Genomic DNA, 19,124 nt, shown 5'->3' on the forward strand with positions numbered 1-19,124 from the left:
CAGCTTCATAGATGGAGTCATAAATTACCTCTTTTCAGAAAGGGATGTATTCCTAGCAACTCAGAGCCAGATTTATCCACAGAGTTTTTGTATACATAAGTTAAATGCCACAGTGAAGTTTAACCTCACAACATATTTTTTTTTCATTAATAAATGCTCTAAGGAAATATGAAATGGAGTCACACTAGTGCTCTATCCACTCTGAACAGAAGACTATTTAATTTTTTGGCCTTCAGAATAACAGCTAAACCCTCAGCTACACCTCTAGCAGGCTTTACTAACACCAAACTGAAGGGTTATAATAAAAACTGGAGGGTTTTTTGTTTTGTTTTTTCTGTTGTTGGTTTTTGGGTTTTCTCAGTGCACAGAGCTGAAATATTTAAACCTCAATACTAAATGCAAATAAAGTAAAATGGTCCTCCTCCGCACTGTGGAGGTATCTAGAGTTAATCCAGTATACCTACAGGAAAGCATGTTCATCCACCATTGTTCCTAATAACAAAGCCTGTATTGCCTTAAGACCCTTAGGTGTTTTCAGTAAACTTGCAAATCATGGAGAGACCAGAGCCTGAATCCATTTACTACCAGACATTAACTATAGCCACCTTAAAATAGACATAGCTAGGTCTGATCCTGGAACTGTATGCTATAATCCCCATTATATACAGCTTTGTATGCAGAACGTCTGAAACCAATGTGTGTGCTATAGCTTTGTTCCTTGACTGAAAGGTTAACTGACCTTTGGAGTAGCCAGTCTGATGTTCTGGGGTGGCTGCACCTCTTCCAGAAATGCTATGTGACCTTTTATTTTTTCCAGCTCACTCAGGATGTTCACATAAATGAACATATGGTGGTTGACATACTTAGGGACATTAATGAATAAATGCTGCACATCCAGAGATAAAAACAAGATTCAGATTAGAGTGATTAAAAGAGTTTAAAAGAGCAAAATTTCACTGTGTAACCTATGGCAGTGTTGTGGACACATCAGCAAAAGCCATTCAAAGCTTAAGAAATACTTCTGGGGCTCTTCAGTGCAGGGAGATGCACTCATTTTTTCAAAGCACATATAAATAACCTCTATTACAGAAACACAGCCATTACAGCTATTACCTTCCATAGCTTCCATACTCACATCTTGAGATTTAAAAAAAAATAAATAAATTACAACCCCCAAACCTATTGACACTTCACAAGAAGTCAGCTTTTTTGCCCTTACATATATTAAGTAGTAGCTTACTCCACAAATATTCCCATTTGAGTCAATGGGACAAATTGCTGAGTAAGGTTCTTCTATTTTAACAATTGCTTTGCAAATTTGTCCAAAATTACAAACTCCATGCCCCTGGGCTGCGATTTTGTATAGAGGGGTTTTTTGCTTCTTTAAATAAGACATATATCAAAATCATAATGCATAAAAATCATAACACACCATCCACTGATATCAGTAAGAAATGGTTTGAAGGACCTGTGGTCACTCTGTATTTGGAGTAGCTACAAAATATTAATTTGGTGTTAATAGCAAAACAGTATTATTTCAGAGAAATGATACAACACAGCAGTTTATATTGTTTCTGTTCCAAAACACAACCTACATACCTCATTTGAAGTGGTAACCTTTAGCTAATGTGATACATTGGAAATATATTTGGTAGAAATGCCTTGCATTTTTCAGTTTTGCAAAATATCTCATCTTATCTGATTTAGAAAACAAAGAAACAAAAAAAAGAAGATGATATCCTTGAAGGATATTAAATGAAAAGTTGAATTAAATAAATATATACTAGAAAAAATAAGCTTTATACCATATTGAAAAGTACATGTAATATGAGCTGCAGTGATATTATATGCTAGAATTAAGATTGCAAACTTACTTTCATGTAGCATGCGGAGTCTAAGTCTACATTTAATGATTTCTGTCAATTGAGAAGAAATTCCTGGCTATCTAAAAAAGCAAGATGGCAAATTAGCTGACAAAAGGCATCTGTCTCTAGCAGGTTGTACTGAAGTGCTAAGGAGTGCCAGTTGCTGGAATCCCATGAGAAGAGCGAGCATCAGCCTTTGCTTGTAGCACAATGTGGCTGCATGTACAGACTGCTGTACTGATATATTCCATTCATTACAGTGCATTTTTTTACATTTGTCATTGTTGTGGACTGGAACTATTGAAAATAGGATCAATAACTACAGGTTGGGAAGTTTTATTTCACTATCACAATAGATAATAATGGGGAATTTTTATTGCATAGCACACTGGCTTTTTTTCCTAGGTGAAATCATATAGAGTATAAGCATCTTATATTGTACCTGGTTTTTTTTTTGAAAGTGCAGAATGCGAATACAACCGTGCCCAAACTGTGGTCTCCTGACTGCTTGTGGCCATTAGATGATAGCCAGGGAACTGCAGCTGGTCTGCAGAACTCTATTAACTTCTAATGAGAAGATTGATAACAAGAGTGCTTGGTGATCCCAAGAAACTTGAGTGCTGACAAATTCCCATTCATCCAAACTGTTTAGGAAACTCTTCTGTAATACAAAATAATATTGACACTTAGACTTATTTTTATATGTACTAGTAGGGATAATATGATACCATGTACCTCTACTCTAATTCGCTTTGCAAATTGTATTTTAATACTGTACAATGAGACTCCAAATACAAGTTTATTCATATTATTCATAGGAATAAGTGAAATAAATATGTATCCAGAACTAGATTTATCAAAAATACTTTTTCATTCCTATGCTTTAGGAATATATACAATTGTTGGGCTGAAAGAAGTCCATTTTGGTCCATTCCTTCCTCTGAGTTAACAGTTGTCAATGTTTTACTTCCCCTCAATTATTTGTCTTGCTTTTATCTTAAAACAAACAAACAAACAAAAATCTCTAGCTGCTTCTCTTTATGACCTTTATTGTTCATTTGGCAGTTAGTCAAATAAACTTCTTGCCAAATCATTTTGTTCTCATTTTGCCTTGGCTAACATTCAATGCCCCGTCTCTCATTTCTGCCACTAGTTCAAATAGTTTTAGACCATTATTTATATCTCCTCCGTGCAGAGCTTGGTGCACACCAGTGACATTTTCCCTTTCTCTTTTCCCTTGCAAAGATGACAGACCCAGTTTATTTAAAGTTTTTATTAGATCTTTCAGTCTCTTTATCTTTTGCTGAGCTCTGCTCCACCTTTTCTATTATGAGGTTTAGATAATAAAGACCAGACTGTGTTGCCCTTCCTTGTGTTCAACGTACATTTCATCAGGAGTGATCACACTGCAGTCAACAAAGATTGCTTATGGAGTAAGGTACTACTCAATTCAACAATCACAATCTGCCTTGGAGTGATCAGGACTATACACAATATTCCAAGTTCAGAGAGGTAATTTCCTCTGCTTTCAAGTACATCTCTACTTACGTGGCTTAGAATGTTATTATTTAGCTTTTGCTTCTGATTAGTTTTATTTGAAAATAGATATTTTTAACCCACCCATAGCATGCTGGTTTATATTTAGTCCCATTGATGACTCAGTCCCATATGTCGAGCTTCTTAATGTTACAAATGAAGCTAGACTTAGTGCTGATCTCATTTTAGTAACCACAAGTCCCCTTAACTCCACATTGGTGTAATAGGGAGCAGTGGTCCTGCTCCCATGGCAGTCAACTTTGAGACTTCATATAAATGCCATACAAAGAAGGACAGGTCTACCAATTGTGCCTACAAATGCCCTATTTTACTCTTTTTAGCATATGCTTTTTATTTACTCTTTTCCAAACAATTAGTGTCTCTTTGTTCATGAGATTATTAAAAATTGCAAAACGTTTCTCTGCCTCTTTTGATGTCTTCTATAAGTCTAGGACAGGCCCCGATAACATCAGCATTCTTAAGACAACTGAATTTCTTGGAACCCTGACTTTCCTCAGTATTTTTTAATGAACATATGACCAATTTTGATACCCGTAATATGTTTTGATATTCATTAAATTTTCTGCTGCAAGTAAGAAAAGAATGCCTATCTCTTTTTCAAAGTTATACCTATTACTTCACTGTATGTCCGACAGAGCAGTTACAAATTTCTATACTTTCTTAATTTACTCCAAAACTTTATCAGAAGTAGGACAAACCACCATACAGTTTCTGTCTATTCTCATCTCTCATATTTTCACACTTATGCAATTGCATTTGCATTTTACAGCAAAATTTCTAGATTCTACTGAGTTCCTTCTGTGTTTCAAATTAATACTTCATTATTCAGCCACTTAGAACCACTTTTCCTGTTTTTATAATATTACTAAATGGCATACATAGCTATAGGGTTAAATGTGTTTATCTTGGACCACTCCTAATTCCAGCCTATTCTCCCCATTTCTCCTGACAATTTTCTTTCATTTCACTCCACTACCCACCTTGTGCAACCTTGCAAAAATATGAGGACAATCTCCCATCTCTACATCAAGACAACCAAGCCCTATGTGTTTCTCAAAAGTACACTGAGAAAGGCCCTCTTTCTTTTAAATACAGTAGAAGTAAATACTTGATTGTACTAATCATAAGGATACTGCTCATTTGACTCCTTTCAAATCAAGCATGTGTAAATAACTATGCATGTGAGTACACAAGGAAATAACAATTTGAGTTCTCTCTTCTTTTTCCCCTTTTTGATTTTTGTATTGGTTAGCCATGGATGCTTTATACCATGGAGCAGCATAACATACTTGGCCATTAGGGAATAAACAGATCACCAGAAGTACACTTTTTGTTGTGTATTTCAAAGGAACACATTCCAACTTTCCGCATAAAAAGAGTGCATAGCAGTTTTGTTGGCTGGGACCTGTGGTGCACATGCAGTTCAGAAGGGCTGCCCTTGGCAGTGTTTCCAAACAGCCAGCTCTTACACAATGCACACAAATTGCTCTGCTATCTGCCCCAAGCACTCCCTGCCTAGACCTTTTCCATCCTTCTCATCTTGCATGGCACCAACGTTGAGTTTAGCTCCACTCACTCTAACCTGCATGCCAATGCATTTTTATTTTTAAAAAGTAATGTGTGTTAACTAATTTAGCCCCTCAAACCTTAGATTATTCTTTGTAGTGCACTGTGTTATATCAAATGCTGGTAACGACAAGGGCATGAAAACATATAATATCTTCCAATTAGATCTCAAAGGTTACTTTTTAAAGCACAGAAGTTTTTAGAAAAAAAGTGTCAGCTTCCATTGGTTATTATAACAGATGTTCCCTTGTGTCCTTGTGCTGGATCTTGCTGCATCCTTAAGTGAGAAGTCACATCAAAGTGTGATCCATTACAGCCTAGTGAATAGTTTCTAATGGTTTCAGTGTCATATAGATGCTCCAGGGCATATCCAGTTAATGTGTAAGAATGCTTATCAAAGTACTGCCTGTGGGAGCTGTAATAATTTGGAGAGGCTGCTGGGTGATCCCCTGGGGTTTGATGAGGAGACACATCTGAATGCAGGTAGTCTTTTGCTAGTACCAAACTAGATTTTGATATTCTGTCAGAATTAGGGCTGCTTATCCTAGACAATGTTGTGGGGCTGTTGTCATAGTCATTTTCATGTGGGCTCATGATCTTTCCATCTCGTTGCTGGATGTGTTCACAGGGAGGAGTGTTGGCAACCATCGGGACGCGGCAGACATCCCCTGCCAACTGCTGCTGAGGGTAATTTGCAAAACAGATAGCATGCTTCTTCCCTGTGCCATTAATGGAGATCAGTGGATCAGGAGTCGTTTTCCGAAGTTGTAGTCTGTTTTCTTCCTCTTTAATCATTTGCTGGGTGGCTCTTATAAGAGTTTCAATTTTGCTAGGTTCGTGTGGACTGCTTTGATATTGCTCAGCACGGTATCGGTCACCTGATTCACTGGCAGAGCCAGGATCAGGTGAGCTAACAACACTGTCCTCATCCCAGTGTCCTCTCCCTAGGAAAGATAGAAAGGAGACAAGCATTGAGATTGAAGGAGGCAAGCAATCTTAAAGAACAAGTACCCTGAATCTTATTTTACAGACAGAAAACCAAGACAGAGGCAAGTGACTCATAACAAAGTCACCAAAAATGACTGTGGTAGACCCCTTGCTTTTCAGTGACAACCTCTAGTTTCCAATGTCTGCACATGGAACAAGTGACCTAGCTGAAAATATACGAAGCAGAGGTCTAAGCACCTCAACACAGAAATCCAGTGCCACCTGAGATGCTCTAGGGTAACCAAGCTTCTGCACGGGCCCAGCAGGTATGGCACCAGCTCTACAGGAACTCTATGTCTTCTGGAGCAGCTAGAGGCTAGGCAGGGCACTATAGGGCATGTCAAAGTGCCCTCAGCACTGACCTTCAGGCCCTGACCCCTCACTACCTCTTTGTGTCAACAAAGTCTGAGTGAATTGGTACCATGATGAAAACAAAAATCTCAAGGAATTACAAATGTACATCATTCCAACGTATCTTCTGAGGCCTTTCCAGGAGCTAAAACATAAAGACAGCATTGTGGAATAGCTTGTGGCTCTATAGTGACTTTATGCAGGTTACACAACAATAAATAAACACAGGTAAGGAAGTAGATCTTTAGAAGCATAAGAACCCATAGCTATTAAACAGGGTTACTGTACAAATGCGATGTCATATCCCAACACATAAATATTTGCCATATAAAACTTTTAGAATGGGAAAATATAACTGTATTTGAACCTCTCGTTAAAAAATAAGGCCCACAGACATATCAGAGAAGGTGTTCAGCTTGCATATATCTGAAAGCACAGAATCAGACCTGTCAAACCTCACTAGGAAGAAAGCGAGTGAACCCTAAACCTGAACAACCAACTAAGGCCACACGATAATAAAGTGCTTGATAAAGGATTTGCTGAGATACATACCTGCAGGAGGGCATGCGTTGGACTTACAAAAATTACTTAACGATGCCTTTGCCTCAGCACATGCAAAGTCCTCTTTGGAGATGAGGCCCATTGGGTTGGTTGACCGGACTCCTCAAAGGAAACCCATTTTCAGACTAGCACGGTTTTCCCTGCTCTGCGTTTGATCAAGGCATACAGATCTGCCCAGCTACCACTGTGTGGCAGAGTTCATGGCAAAAATCAGTGATGGGCTTTTATCATAAACATATCCTGCCATTTGTTGGTGGAAGTACTACACTGTTCAATACTCATGAGCATAAATTTATCCTTCACACCTTTGTAAGATCTGGACCCAAAACACCAGGGCCTGGAGCTGGAAGGGAGCTCCAGCCATCCACGCACACAATAGGTCCAGCACACCATGACACACTGTGGAGCTGGTTGGCCGCAGCACTAAACCATATGCTCAGCTTGTCTCACTGCACAGACCATATCTGCAGTGTTCCAAACTTCCTGAGCATGACCAGAAATGCATGGATTCATGTGTAATTTCCAGGACCTGTCGTACTGGTCAGCTAATTCTCATTATCGTAAGGTGACTCCGAGCCCGGACTACCAGAAGATACATTAAAAGAACAGAAAAGGAAGCAAATATTTTCTGCCCAAAGAAACTGCTCTGACAGCAACATTCACATAGTATTGTCAAAAGGATTTTCATTTGTGAAAGGCCAAGGTTTGAAACTGCCTAAATCTAAATGAAAATGTCACATTTGCAAAGGAAGATGAGATGTTTCTCTCCTCAACTAAGGCCAACGTGTGAGGTTTTACCCTCAAAGCTACATGCAGACTGAAGGCCTATTGAAATACATAAGACTTGATACAACAAAGAAAATAACTGCAGCACATGGAATTACAACACCACCAAGGAACAAACTAAAATCAAATTATATTAACCATTTGCATTGATTAGCCTTGATAAAGGTGTGGAATAAATATTTAACACTTTTGTATTTGTACCTCCGTATGGTATTCCTACATTACTATCTTTCTGTGCTCAGCAAGAATTACCATGCATGAAATTTCCCAGCAAAATCATCATACTTTGTTCAATTCTCTTCTTTTTTTGGAGAAAAGAAAGCTAGAGAAACAAGCATGACAGACGTACAAAAGAGACACAAGGAAGGAGGTGTGTTCTCACAGGGAAAATGGAGAACTGTCCTCTTCAAAATTTAGGGCTCCCTTTGTTTCCTCATTTTTCCACTGATTGTATTTCTTAGAACTTGCTATTTAATCATATTTCTAATCTCAACAGAATTTTCCTCGGATTAGAGTGAAATAGTGCAGTTCTTTTTTATTTCCAAATTCTCATTCTGCAAGTCACTGGAGTGGTATTAATGTAATTAGCTTTTATGAGTTCTTTAGATACAACCTATATTTTAAAAGATTATTTTAGTAGAAAAGCATTTTTTTAATTTAAATTTATTATATATATATAAATATAAAAAAACAATTTTCAATAAAAAAAATTAAATTCACTATCCTTACAACCTTAAACTCTGACTTCTGGGTCAGCTGCAGTCCTTCATCTCTCAGCCTACCCTTTAAACCCGAGGAGCTTCAGATTTTTCCAAACCCAAGATCAGTCTTTCACCGTGATTTTTTTATTAGCTTCAGCCTCTGATGATGTGCTACTGCATGGAGTTTGCAACCTGCCAGACACCAAGCAAGGCTTCAGACTTGGTGCTAAAAGGGTGAAGAAACTCCAATTAGCTAAAAATTATTGGTGGGGGTAAATGTCTGAAACCAAAAGCAAATGTTAATTTGAATTGCCAATTTTAAATAAAAATAAACAGCAAATCTTTCAGAATCTAGTAATATCCAGTTGGATATTAATGAAGAAAAAAGTAATTTGGAGAACAATTTCTCCAAAGACTTTAAAGATTTTTTAATATCTAGCTTGGATGGAGCTCTAATTTTTTGCTAAAGATATTCCACCCAAATCAGTTTGATCTTCAGTCAAATAAATAGCACATTTCTATCAAGTGTATCATTTTGTTTGTATTTTTAAGATTACCCTTAAAACCTCACCAGTCGGATATTTCCACTTTAATTTCACAGATTAAAAAAATATATAACAAAATTATATTTTGCTGCATATAAGCCAGACCATCAAACTCAACTTGAATTTTAAGCATTCCTCATCTCCATAGATGCGATCTCTGAGACCAAGACATATATTAAAAGCCTCTCTCAATTTCTGCCTCTCACATGAACAGCTGCATGTTTGTGTTGCGTTGCTCTGTCGGAGATGGTGCCTTGTTTTCTCTTACCATGAATCCTGTGCACTGACGTTATGTGGGGCATACTGTTCTCATATGCTTCTCTGCTCTCTGGGGATGACTTAGTCAGAGGCAATGCTGAACGAGAACCCCACCAGCTCTCCCTTCCCGGCTGCGGTGTGCCGAGGAAATACCGGCCAGCTTCACATCTGCCGCCTTCACAGGCCTGAGTATGGAAATGTCTGTCATCAGTCAGCCTGGAGTGGTCGAGTGCAAAACCGTAGCAGAGCGCACTGCGGTCTGAGTACTGTCTGTAGGCACAGGAGACATCATGGTGCTGGGAGCTCGGTCTGTCTGTGGGCTCCAGTAGCTGGGGAGAAGCTGTATCAGTCAGGGGGCTCCCACCCCACTGGCTCTCGTGGTCAGACTCGGATCTCTCAGTGTGAAACCCAGAATACTGCAAAACAGGAGAAGCAACAGGGAAATTACTACGCCTGGGTGAAATCTGCAAGTAATGGCACGGGAAAGAGAAAGCATGTATGTGATAGGGTGTTTTTTGCGAGCGTGCCCACATGTCTGCACCTTCTGATTGGGCTCCTAGTCCTTTCCTGTACAACACTCGGTAATGAGCTCACAGATGACAGCACAGACCTCATGAAAGCCTAAAACATCCCATGTCGACCCTTAATAGCCATCTCCTTTATGATGTGTAATATTAAGTTCAGCAACATCAATGTCACAATTCAATATTTTTTTAATATGTCCAGGTTTTTCCTATTGCTTTGAAAGCTAGTGCTTGTGCTCAGCAACGGTGCTCAAATGCTCTTCAGCAAAACACTTTCAAAAGGGACTGAAATAAGACTGCTCTGGAGCATTCTCGCATGTCAAATTGAAACTGAATGTATTTCAAATTCTTTTTCTAAGGGTTCCCTCTCTTTTTCTCATCTTTCGTTTGTTGTTGGGTTTTTTTTCTTACCTGAAGTGGTATCTTTGTACTTCTTTCCTCCTATTAGTAAGGAAAAGAAAGCCTCCTGTAGATCCTGGGACTACCAACACTCCTACAGAAAAAAGCTCTGAAGTGATGGCAGATTGGCAAGAAGGTAAAAATCACAGCTCTGTTGCAACATGAGAGCAAGGAAAATCTAGAAACTATTTGCCAGAAAAGGTGACTGCTAGCCAAAGCAGGCAGAGTTGGCATTCCGCACCCTCACTTAAGCTTTCCCAACACGGAAGAAGCAAGTAGCAGGCAGTTGGAAAAGCAGAGCATGAGCATTTGTTTAGAGAGAAGTAAGGGTTAAGTTAAATGTCACAGATTTCTAGATATTCATAATGAATGTTTCAAATTTTTAGATACTTTTTGGGAAAGGAGAGAAAAAAAAAAGATAAAGAATGCTTATTAAACCTCCTAGGATTTAGCTATCTCATTTTTAAATCTTTTTATTTATTGGAACTGTCAAACTTCATGGAACATCTTTAAATCAATTTCACCCATGATTACAGATTGAGATGAGACCAAAGCTGTACATGCTCGCCTCTTCACTACTGCACACTCATGTCACAAATCAATGTATTACAACATGAAACCTTGGAATTCTCCCATTCCATCACTCACCTTCCAGATGCCCACTATGCGTTTTCTTTGAATAGGCATTAGGCCTCTCATGAAAACATAAGCCTACCTTCCTTTTCATTAGATTGAGTTGCTATGAAACTCCTCATTATCAGCCAGGATCAAGGTTTTATGCACTTACCAATCGAAAGTACTGACCAGATGTTTGACTTACAGAAACTTAAACCATCTGTGCAACACCAGTAGTGGTTTTGGCATTTAATTGAGTATTTCTTCAGTATTCCAGTTTATATTTGTGAATACTGTTTGTTAACATGGTAGGCTATTTAAAGGAAAGAAAGAAAGGGTCATGGCTTTGGGGAGCTTGATTATATTTTGTTATTAGTTGTCAGAGAAATACCTGTAGGCAAAAAGCCTGCCAGTGAATATGGAGGAGGTCAGCAAGTTAGTACTACCATACTCATTGCACAGTTTCAGAGATGAAAGGATAAACTGATTTTGCATGGAGGTAAGATAGTTTCAGAGGCAAAAAAGAGTTCTTTTAAATGCCAGTAGCTCAACACACATTAACTAGGAACTTTATTCAGCCATCACGGTGTTATGTGACCAACTGGAATGTCTAACTCTTCCATTACCCTTTCAGATCTGATGTCTTCAAACTGCTTTGTCACAAAGATATCTCTATAAATACAAATTGAGTTACTGTAAACTTTTTAACAAAAGCATATAAATCAAATTAAGTTTCCAATAAAAAAATAGAAATTATTAACAAGATTTTGACTATTACATTTTAGTTAAAATGGAAATTCACAAAAGGAAAAATATTTTTGTACCTGTTCTTAATTTATTTTTAGCACTTTTTTTATTTGACTTCTACAAACTGTTTTTTTTAAATTTAAAAAGCTGAAATATAAGATATTATCAGCCTATATGTAAGTAGAAAAAAGTTTTAAGTTATTTTATTTTCTTATTAAAAACAAAACTCATAGCACATTTTTCTTTCATGAGGAAGACAAGGAAAATCAATTTCCAATAATATTATAATGATATTCCTTTTTTTATGTACAGTTTATGATTATAAGAAACATCAGAGATTCTTTCAAACTAAAAATCCTTAATTTCACTTAGCTTTAATAGATATTCTCTTATTAGTTTTCTGTTTCTAAAGACACCTCAGGGTCAATACAGCTTCTCTTGAAAGGAATTTCTCCATTTAACTGAAAACTTGCTCAATTTTTTTTTATTTTTAACCTAACCACAAAGGATTCAATTGCACAGCATTCATGCACTTCCTTAAAAGAAAGGGAAATATTTTCAAAGTACACATGTTCAGTATATGAGAAATGCACCATGTAATGTCAAGTAACCATGTAGTCAAGAGCAACAATACTTCATGCATATTCTTTGTACTTGATGTAAATGATGATTATTTGAGATCTGACCCATAGCAGCTGCTGGCCATGGATGGAATTACATTAGCACAGTGAATTATTTGTGGCACACATCGTCTACCAAGGTTTGATATGACTGCTCACCCTTAAGGTACAACATAAGCAGACATAGGCCAAAAATATGTCTAATTCCCTCCAAAGCTAATCACATCTCTATTTGGCATCACAAAGCTGCCTCTACCACTGCGGCCCTACCATTGCCTCTTCTGGGAATCTGATGTTGACAGGTGGAGACTCCAAATATGGGTATGTGTGACATGTTGACAGGCGGAGCAATGAAAGGATGATCAGAGATACTGCCTTACTGAAATGAGAGCGGAAACACTATCTCTCAAGTCAGAATTACACTCCCATATGTCAAGTGATGAAAGACCATAGAAAATGGAATCAGATTTAATGAAAATGATGGCCAAATAAAATTACTGAAAATATATAGCTTTTTCAGTCCTGGTCCTGCCTCACCAGAAACATTTTCCTTTCTGCTAATTTTTGCCTTCTGACTCCTATCAGTCAGATTTTATTATTTTGGGGTTTTTGACAAAGTTTGACCAGCAGACAGAAGTTAAACATGATAAAGAACTTCAGATAGGCAACATCTGAAATCCCTTTGTGATTTCTGAATTGTCTTCTGGCATAAACAACAATGATAAATAAATTAAATGATCCTCCAGCTGGTTCCTGGAAATGGAGTTGCCATCTCCAGATACTAGAAATGCCTTCCAGAGTGCTAATCCAGCGTACCATCGCAGTAAGAGCACACCAGCAGGATTAGGACTGGTGTAGAAAGGGGCTATAGGCCACCACTGACACTATTTTCACCCCAAGAAAAACTTTGTGATGGCCAAAGGGGCAAGGAAATAAGAAAATATAAACTCAATGTCAAAGAAAAGCTTGCTTTACAGGAGTCCATAGAATTGTATTAGGCCAGTAGACAATTTAATATTTCTCTGGTGATTTTATTTTGCCTGACCTTCCTTCCATTCCTACAGGTGTCTCACTGGCCTGAGCCCATGTCCTGTCATAAGCAGCAACATCAGCCTGCTCCACACACTGTGCCAGATGTTCAAACAATAGATGTTATAGATATTTAATTTTCTGGCAACCTACTCAGGTTTTTATCATTATAAACATTAAATATATAGTGAAACCCTCTCAGAGTTCTCTTTTCCATGAAAAACTTTCACTGCATCAGCATTAACAGCTTTCCTCTTGATTTGTGTCTTAACCATGAGAAAAAAAATCACAGATGCTGGCTGCATTGTACTACGAACATATGCATGCTTTTAAATCACTTTTATCTTACTTTTTACTAATGTAATCCTGAAATGTAAAATACATTCTTTTTGCATTCACTATTATAGGCAGAACAGATGGTGAAAAGGCTTAGATTAAAGTAATACAGTATGTCCATTAAAATAACCCCCACTGCTGGTGACTCTTCACCAGATCAGGAGTTATGTTTACTATAAAAAGAGAGGTTTGCTTTGCTTTTGAATACACTGGGAGTTGCCAAGGCTTTAGTCTACAGGCAGAAATGGAAAAAAACCCAAACAAACAAAAAAAAAATAGGCTGACTAGAATTCAGCCTGATATGATCAAATAGAAGTGGACAGCAGAATTAATCCAGATTATCTGTTTAAAGGAGCTATAGAATCAATTTACCTCCAAAATCAGGTGCATTAATAGACACATACTAGAGAAGGCTCTTACTTCCAAAAACTCCTGCATGGTGTAGCACGCACTAAAGCCTCCATCCAAGAGCTCTTAGGTACATCCTTACTTGTATACGTGCATTCCTTTTATATATATATATATATACATATATATAATATTTACCCAAGAAATAAGATGAGATATGAATCAATAAACGTTTATCCAGATCTGACCAATAAACATTTCCGTTAGAGGCAGACAACAGACAATTTTAAATGTTTTCTTTAAACAATCATTACTAATGGGAGATTAAACTCCAAAGCGGTTGTTCAGATGATCACAATTAAAATGTTTTTCCAATCTTGTTGTTATTTCCTCTGTACAGAATAAATGAGGTCCAGGGCTAGCTTTTGGGAACACAAAATAAATGAGGTCCAGGGGTAGATTTTGGGAGCCCCTCACAATGATTATTATTATGGGGGAAGACTACACACATCTTTTAACCAACTCACAATTTTCCTTTTTCTGCAAAACCCTATCAAGCCTTCATCTTTCTTGTTTCTTCACCTCTTCTTTTGGCTGTCCACCTCCCTGGTAGGACAGGACTAGAAAAGCCCTGTTCAAAGTGTCTGGACAAATCCTACAGCTGTGTCGTGAATTTTGGTTTGCTCTCCTCTCTGCTGGCCTTTCCCCTGTCTGGGGCTGGTTTCACAGAACCCAGTAGCCCACTGTACTAATGTCAGTCAGTGCTAATCATATGCTGACTGATGCCTTCAATTTAATAAACTCTAATTTTGCTTAAAGTGCCTATAAGGGCCATATTGCACCATGTCTGCTTTTGCATAAGATTTGAGGAAAAAAACATTAACGTTGTCTTAGGTGACCAAAGCATCTGCATTTTGCTCTAGTGGTAAACATTCAGCTGAAATTTATTAACCTGGTTTTCATACAGTTCACATCTCATGTAGCTATCCTAGGGGCACACAGCTGGAAATGGAGAGGCTTCTCGGTCATCACCCAGTAAGGCATATGACTCTCTTTTCAAGACTGAAGCAAAGTAAGTGGTAAGGTGAAAAGAAAGAAAAAAAGAGGAATTAAAAAAAAAAAGGAAAGTATGTACATTTAAAATTACCTAGGTGCCCTTAACTTTAAGAAATACATTGCCCACTGCCATTATTTTACCAACAAACTTCCTGCTTCCTTTGTCCACTAAAATCCAGGCTCCTGTGTAAACCAAAATCTGTGACTTCATCTTTCAGTCATGGCTTTTGAGTCACATTCTGCTTCTCTGCAACTGACTGGCAAATTATGTAGGCTGGGGACTGAGGGACACAGGCCATGACACCTGCTGCATGTTCTTCACAGCAGCTCTTACTCTTTCAACAGTTTGTTCAGTGGTGGGGGAGGACGAGAGGGATGCAAAGCCAAGCTGCCAGTGTTGCTTGTGATGATGTGCTGCAATGAATGGTATGACCATTTTTCAAGATATTGGCAACTAGTACAGCTGGTTCTTTTTGAATTATGAAATCTGTGACTTTGCTACCAGGCAGCTGGTAATGAGGATACAAAATGAAACTGGAGACTAAACACCCTGAGCTGTCAGACAACAATCCCTGGTAAACCAACAGTCTCGACACTGCTAGTCCAGGGTTTTTTCTGGTGGCAGAGAGAATAAGGAGATACCGATGAAAGTCACATTTTCAGAAAGCAGATTGATGTGGGAGGATAACAGGTCTTCAGCTGGGATCATCCTGCTAGCAAGTGAGGACTTCTGAAAGGACTGTGTAAGGGGAGATGAAGGGTAATTTCAGCAAATCAAAGATAGTTATCTTAAAAATCTAATTTAGAATTAATTGTAGGGAAGTTTCCCAATTCTTTAAAGCATTTTTATTACAATTGTCTGGTGTAACGCATTCAAGAGAAAGACTCTCCTTTAACAACCTACAGAAATGCATATGAACAAATGATTAAACAACCTCTGGCAAAATTAGATTCATAAAATTAAGAATCTGACTTCATACCTAGGCACTTGGTTAAATATTCCCTGTGCCAAAAGCAGATGTCATTTAACTGAAATTCTTACCACCCGGTACTTTTGAGGGGAAAAAGAAAGAAAAAAAAGAAGTGATGTAGACACTTGGGCTCACATTGTACGGCCTTAGAGGTCAATTTAGAAAACATTGTGCCTGCAGAGAAACTGTAGTCATCAAGGTCATTTATCAGTTAAATATTGACCTGAACTCTTTAAAAATATATAGCTTTTAAATGTTACATCATGAAGGCATATATTTACATCCACTGTGTGGTGGCATAAGGGCAGTAAGACTTGCATCATTATTTAGTAAACATAATGGTTATTTTGACAAACAGATTTATTTGAGCTAAAGGGTTGACAATGTAAGTATGCAAGTGCTGTGGCATTCTCTGCAGAAATCAGTTGTGTTAATGTATTAGGTAGGCTCCAGTCCAGAGATCTAATCAAATTTGGTCCGTTCTCCAGGCAGGGACATGTTCCTTACACATTAGGCCTGAAAATGGAATCTGGGAAATTACAGTCCACTGATGCCAGTGGCCATCTCCTAGCGCTTTCTCCCTTTCAAAGCTTTGTACGTAGAAAAGCTTTCTTGTTCCCGTTCAGCGTTAGCTTGTTGCTTTCCCTCCTTAAAACTCAGTCCTCCTGACTAAGATTTCAGTATTAAACTGCTGTCAAACATCTGGCAGCTTTCTAGATATGCTGGAATTATCGAAGAGTAAGAAAAAGCAAGCTTTCTCAAATGGCAAAACTCACAATTCTCTCGAACCAAGTATTTCAAAACCAACATTTTCACTTTCTTTCTGTCCGCTCCTCGTTAACTCTGAGCCCTGCACTGTTACTGTTGTTGATGATGATTTATTATGCATGCTGAAACATAAATGTTTCCAGCTTTTTAGAAACAGTTTAAAGAAATATATTCCTGCCTCCAGATCTTTTAACCTGTCATCCTTTATTCCCTTTCAGTAACATGTTCTTTGGCCCATTCTAATTACTTGGGTAAAATAGCAGTCAAAATCAAGATATTAAAAAAGATATTATTTTGGTTTTTAAAGGCAGCTACCTGTGGGTATGGTGATGTCCTTGATTTTGACTTTGTGCTCGAGAGGCGAGATTTGCTTCCCTTTCTATTATCCGTTATGGTCGGAGTTGTATTTGCGTAAGAGAATGCCGGCTTGGTAGCAGTGACCTGATCCAGGGAGAGCTGTAGTCCTTTATATTCAGTATCCCTATATAAAAGGCAAAAGTGAAAAAGAAACTCACTTCGTATCTTAATGGGAAACATTCCTTCCTTCTTAGTAGGGGGTGGAAACAAAACATATTTCTAAGGAAAAAATAAAACCATCCAGGGCAAGCCACTATATCCCCCTAATACATTTAAGTAGTATAGCTTACTAAACAATCGCACTATTTTTATACTGAAAATATGATTGCTTTTTGCATCCAACTGTTATCATGCTGATCTACTTTCTTCAGTAATAAAAAACAATGGGATTGAAATTTCTGAGATTTATATTACAGTTCTGCATTGGTCATATAGCTAAGCAGTAAATAGGATACATTTTCCTCAAAACTCTTTTAACTGTACAACTACAAACTTACCACATGTGTATGTGTGTTCATGCATGTGTGGGGGTGCACATAGCAGCCTACATAGATGACTAAATAAATTTAACAATTATTTTTTTTTTTATGGAAAACACTTTTATTTTGAAGTTATTTTTCATTGTTCACAAAATTTCAGGCAACTGGTGCAAATTTTTGAATGATTCCTCTTCTATGAGTCTTGTGAGTGTTTATTCCTCTCTTTTAAGTTTACCAGTCAGAGAAAACAGCTAAATAAATACAAATCTTCTGATTTAAATGGTCTGTCCCCCACTCACCAAATACTAGAGGTTTTCTGTGGGGAGCTAGATGCAATGGCAGTTTGTGATGTTCAGTGTCAGTTTCTTCAAACTTTCTAATGAATACATAAAAGTAAGGAAAACTGGCATTATTCACAATGTCTTACTGCGCATAACGAGGGCATATGCATTGGACTGCACCCCTCTGCACACATGTGCATGTCTGCTGATACCCGGGGGAGTAAGAAATGAGCTCTCCAGCTTTCATGTAGTCATACGGAACCTATTCTGACAATGATTTATTAAAAGACAGCAAAGCAAGAGTTTCTTCCTGACCTACCTACCTGGAGGAAAAGAGGAAGGATTCATAGCTTTTCTCTTCCTTTGTGTTAATCAGCAGAAAAGTAAGAGAGCAAGGGAAAAATAACGCTTCTCTTATGCAGTCAAGGAGGCATATTCATTCACACATTACCCCATCTAAACCTAACTCATCCTTAATGAATTATATTAAGTCCAGCTTTAGCAAAAATATCTTGCTTTATAATTACACATATATCAATGTAAGCCATGAGAGTCTAACATTTTTAGAAAGGAACTGCACCACAACCTGAGCATAGCACAGCTTAGTACACTGGAATGCTTTCATATAAAAGTCAGGGACAGAAGGACAAACTTAATAAATCATGAAATAAATGAAATAGGATGAATCTTTGAAAAGCCACAGATAAACCTGCACAACAGACAGATCTATTCATACCAGTCCTACACTAAAATGTTTTTGCACTTGATAAACAACAAACTTGTTGGTTGAAGAGGTTTAGGTTTTTTGGCAATGCAGGCAATGTGTATGTATCCATGTGTTATATATAAACACATGAAAATTCATCACTGACATTAGAACTGTGTTGACTACACTGTTTCCAGTCCATAGAAGACAGAGATTAGCCAAGTATAATCAATGATTTCTAATAAAAAAATTACTTCTTAATGAGGCCATTTCTTCAAACTTTGGCTTTAGTAGATATAGGCTTCTGCTAAAATATTTGCATTTCAAACATCCTGCCTGCAATGAAAGTACCTGAATATAGGGATTTGCTTTGGCCTATTTGACAGGTAAAGCTCATCCACATGTTTAGAAACCGTCATTTTTTCCCGTGGTTAGCCTCCAGAATTTCTATCCAGACACCTTGACTCGACATGCAAAACATCTGTCTCCATAACTGAGTCCTACCAAATTATCTTTATGTTGTACAAAATGTCAGAAACAAAGGATGCCAATTAATCTTCATACTTTACTACTACAGTAGCATGACATATTATCAATAATCCTGAAAAAACTATCAGTCTCATCCTGATACACACATTCCCCCTGACTATTTGATTGTAAGAAAAGGAAGCCTCCTGTGGTCTCAGTGTCCGATGCAGCAAGTATTGCCTC

At 37.7% G+C, this 19,124-nt stretch overlaps 1 protein-coding gene across 1 annotated transcript in view; it reads right to left on the reverse strand.

Moving 5' to 3' along the window:
* Positions 1–4,945: 4,945 nt before the first annotated feature.
* The window catches only part of SIM1 (SIM bHLH transcription factor 1), a 48,725-nt gene continuing 34,546 nt past the window's right edge, over positions 4,946–19,124 (reverse strand). The window contains exons 9-11 of the mRNA XM_055810734.1: positions 16,906–17,071; positions 9,188–9,593; positions 4,946–5,932 (exon numbers count right to left, since the gene is read on the reverse strand). Coding sequence (XP_055666709.1) covers positions 5,202–5,932; positions 9,188–9,593; positions 16,906–17,071 — 1,303 coding nt within the window. The 3' untranslated portion in view covers positions 4,946–5,201. The remainder of the gene's footprint in view (positions 5,933–9,187; positions 9,594–16,905; positions 17,072–19,124) is intronic.

The sequence above is a fragment of the Falco peregrinus genome, chromosome 7 (assembly GCF_023634155.1).
Source record: "Falco peregrinus isolate bFalPer1 chromosome 7, bFalPer1.pri, whole genome shotgun sequence".
NCBI lineage: Eukaryota > Metazoa > Chordata > Aves > Falconiformes > Falconidae > Falco > Falco peregrinus.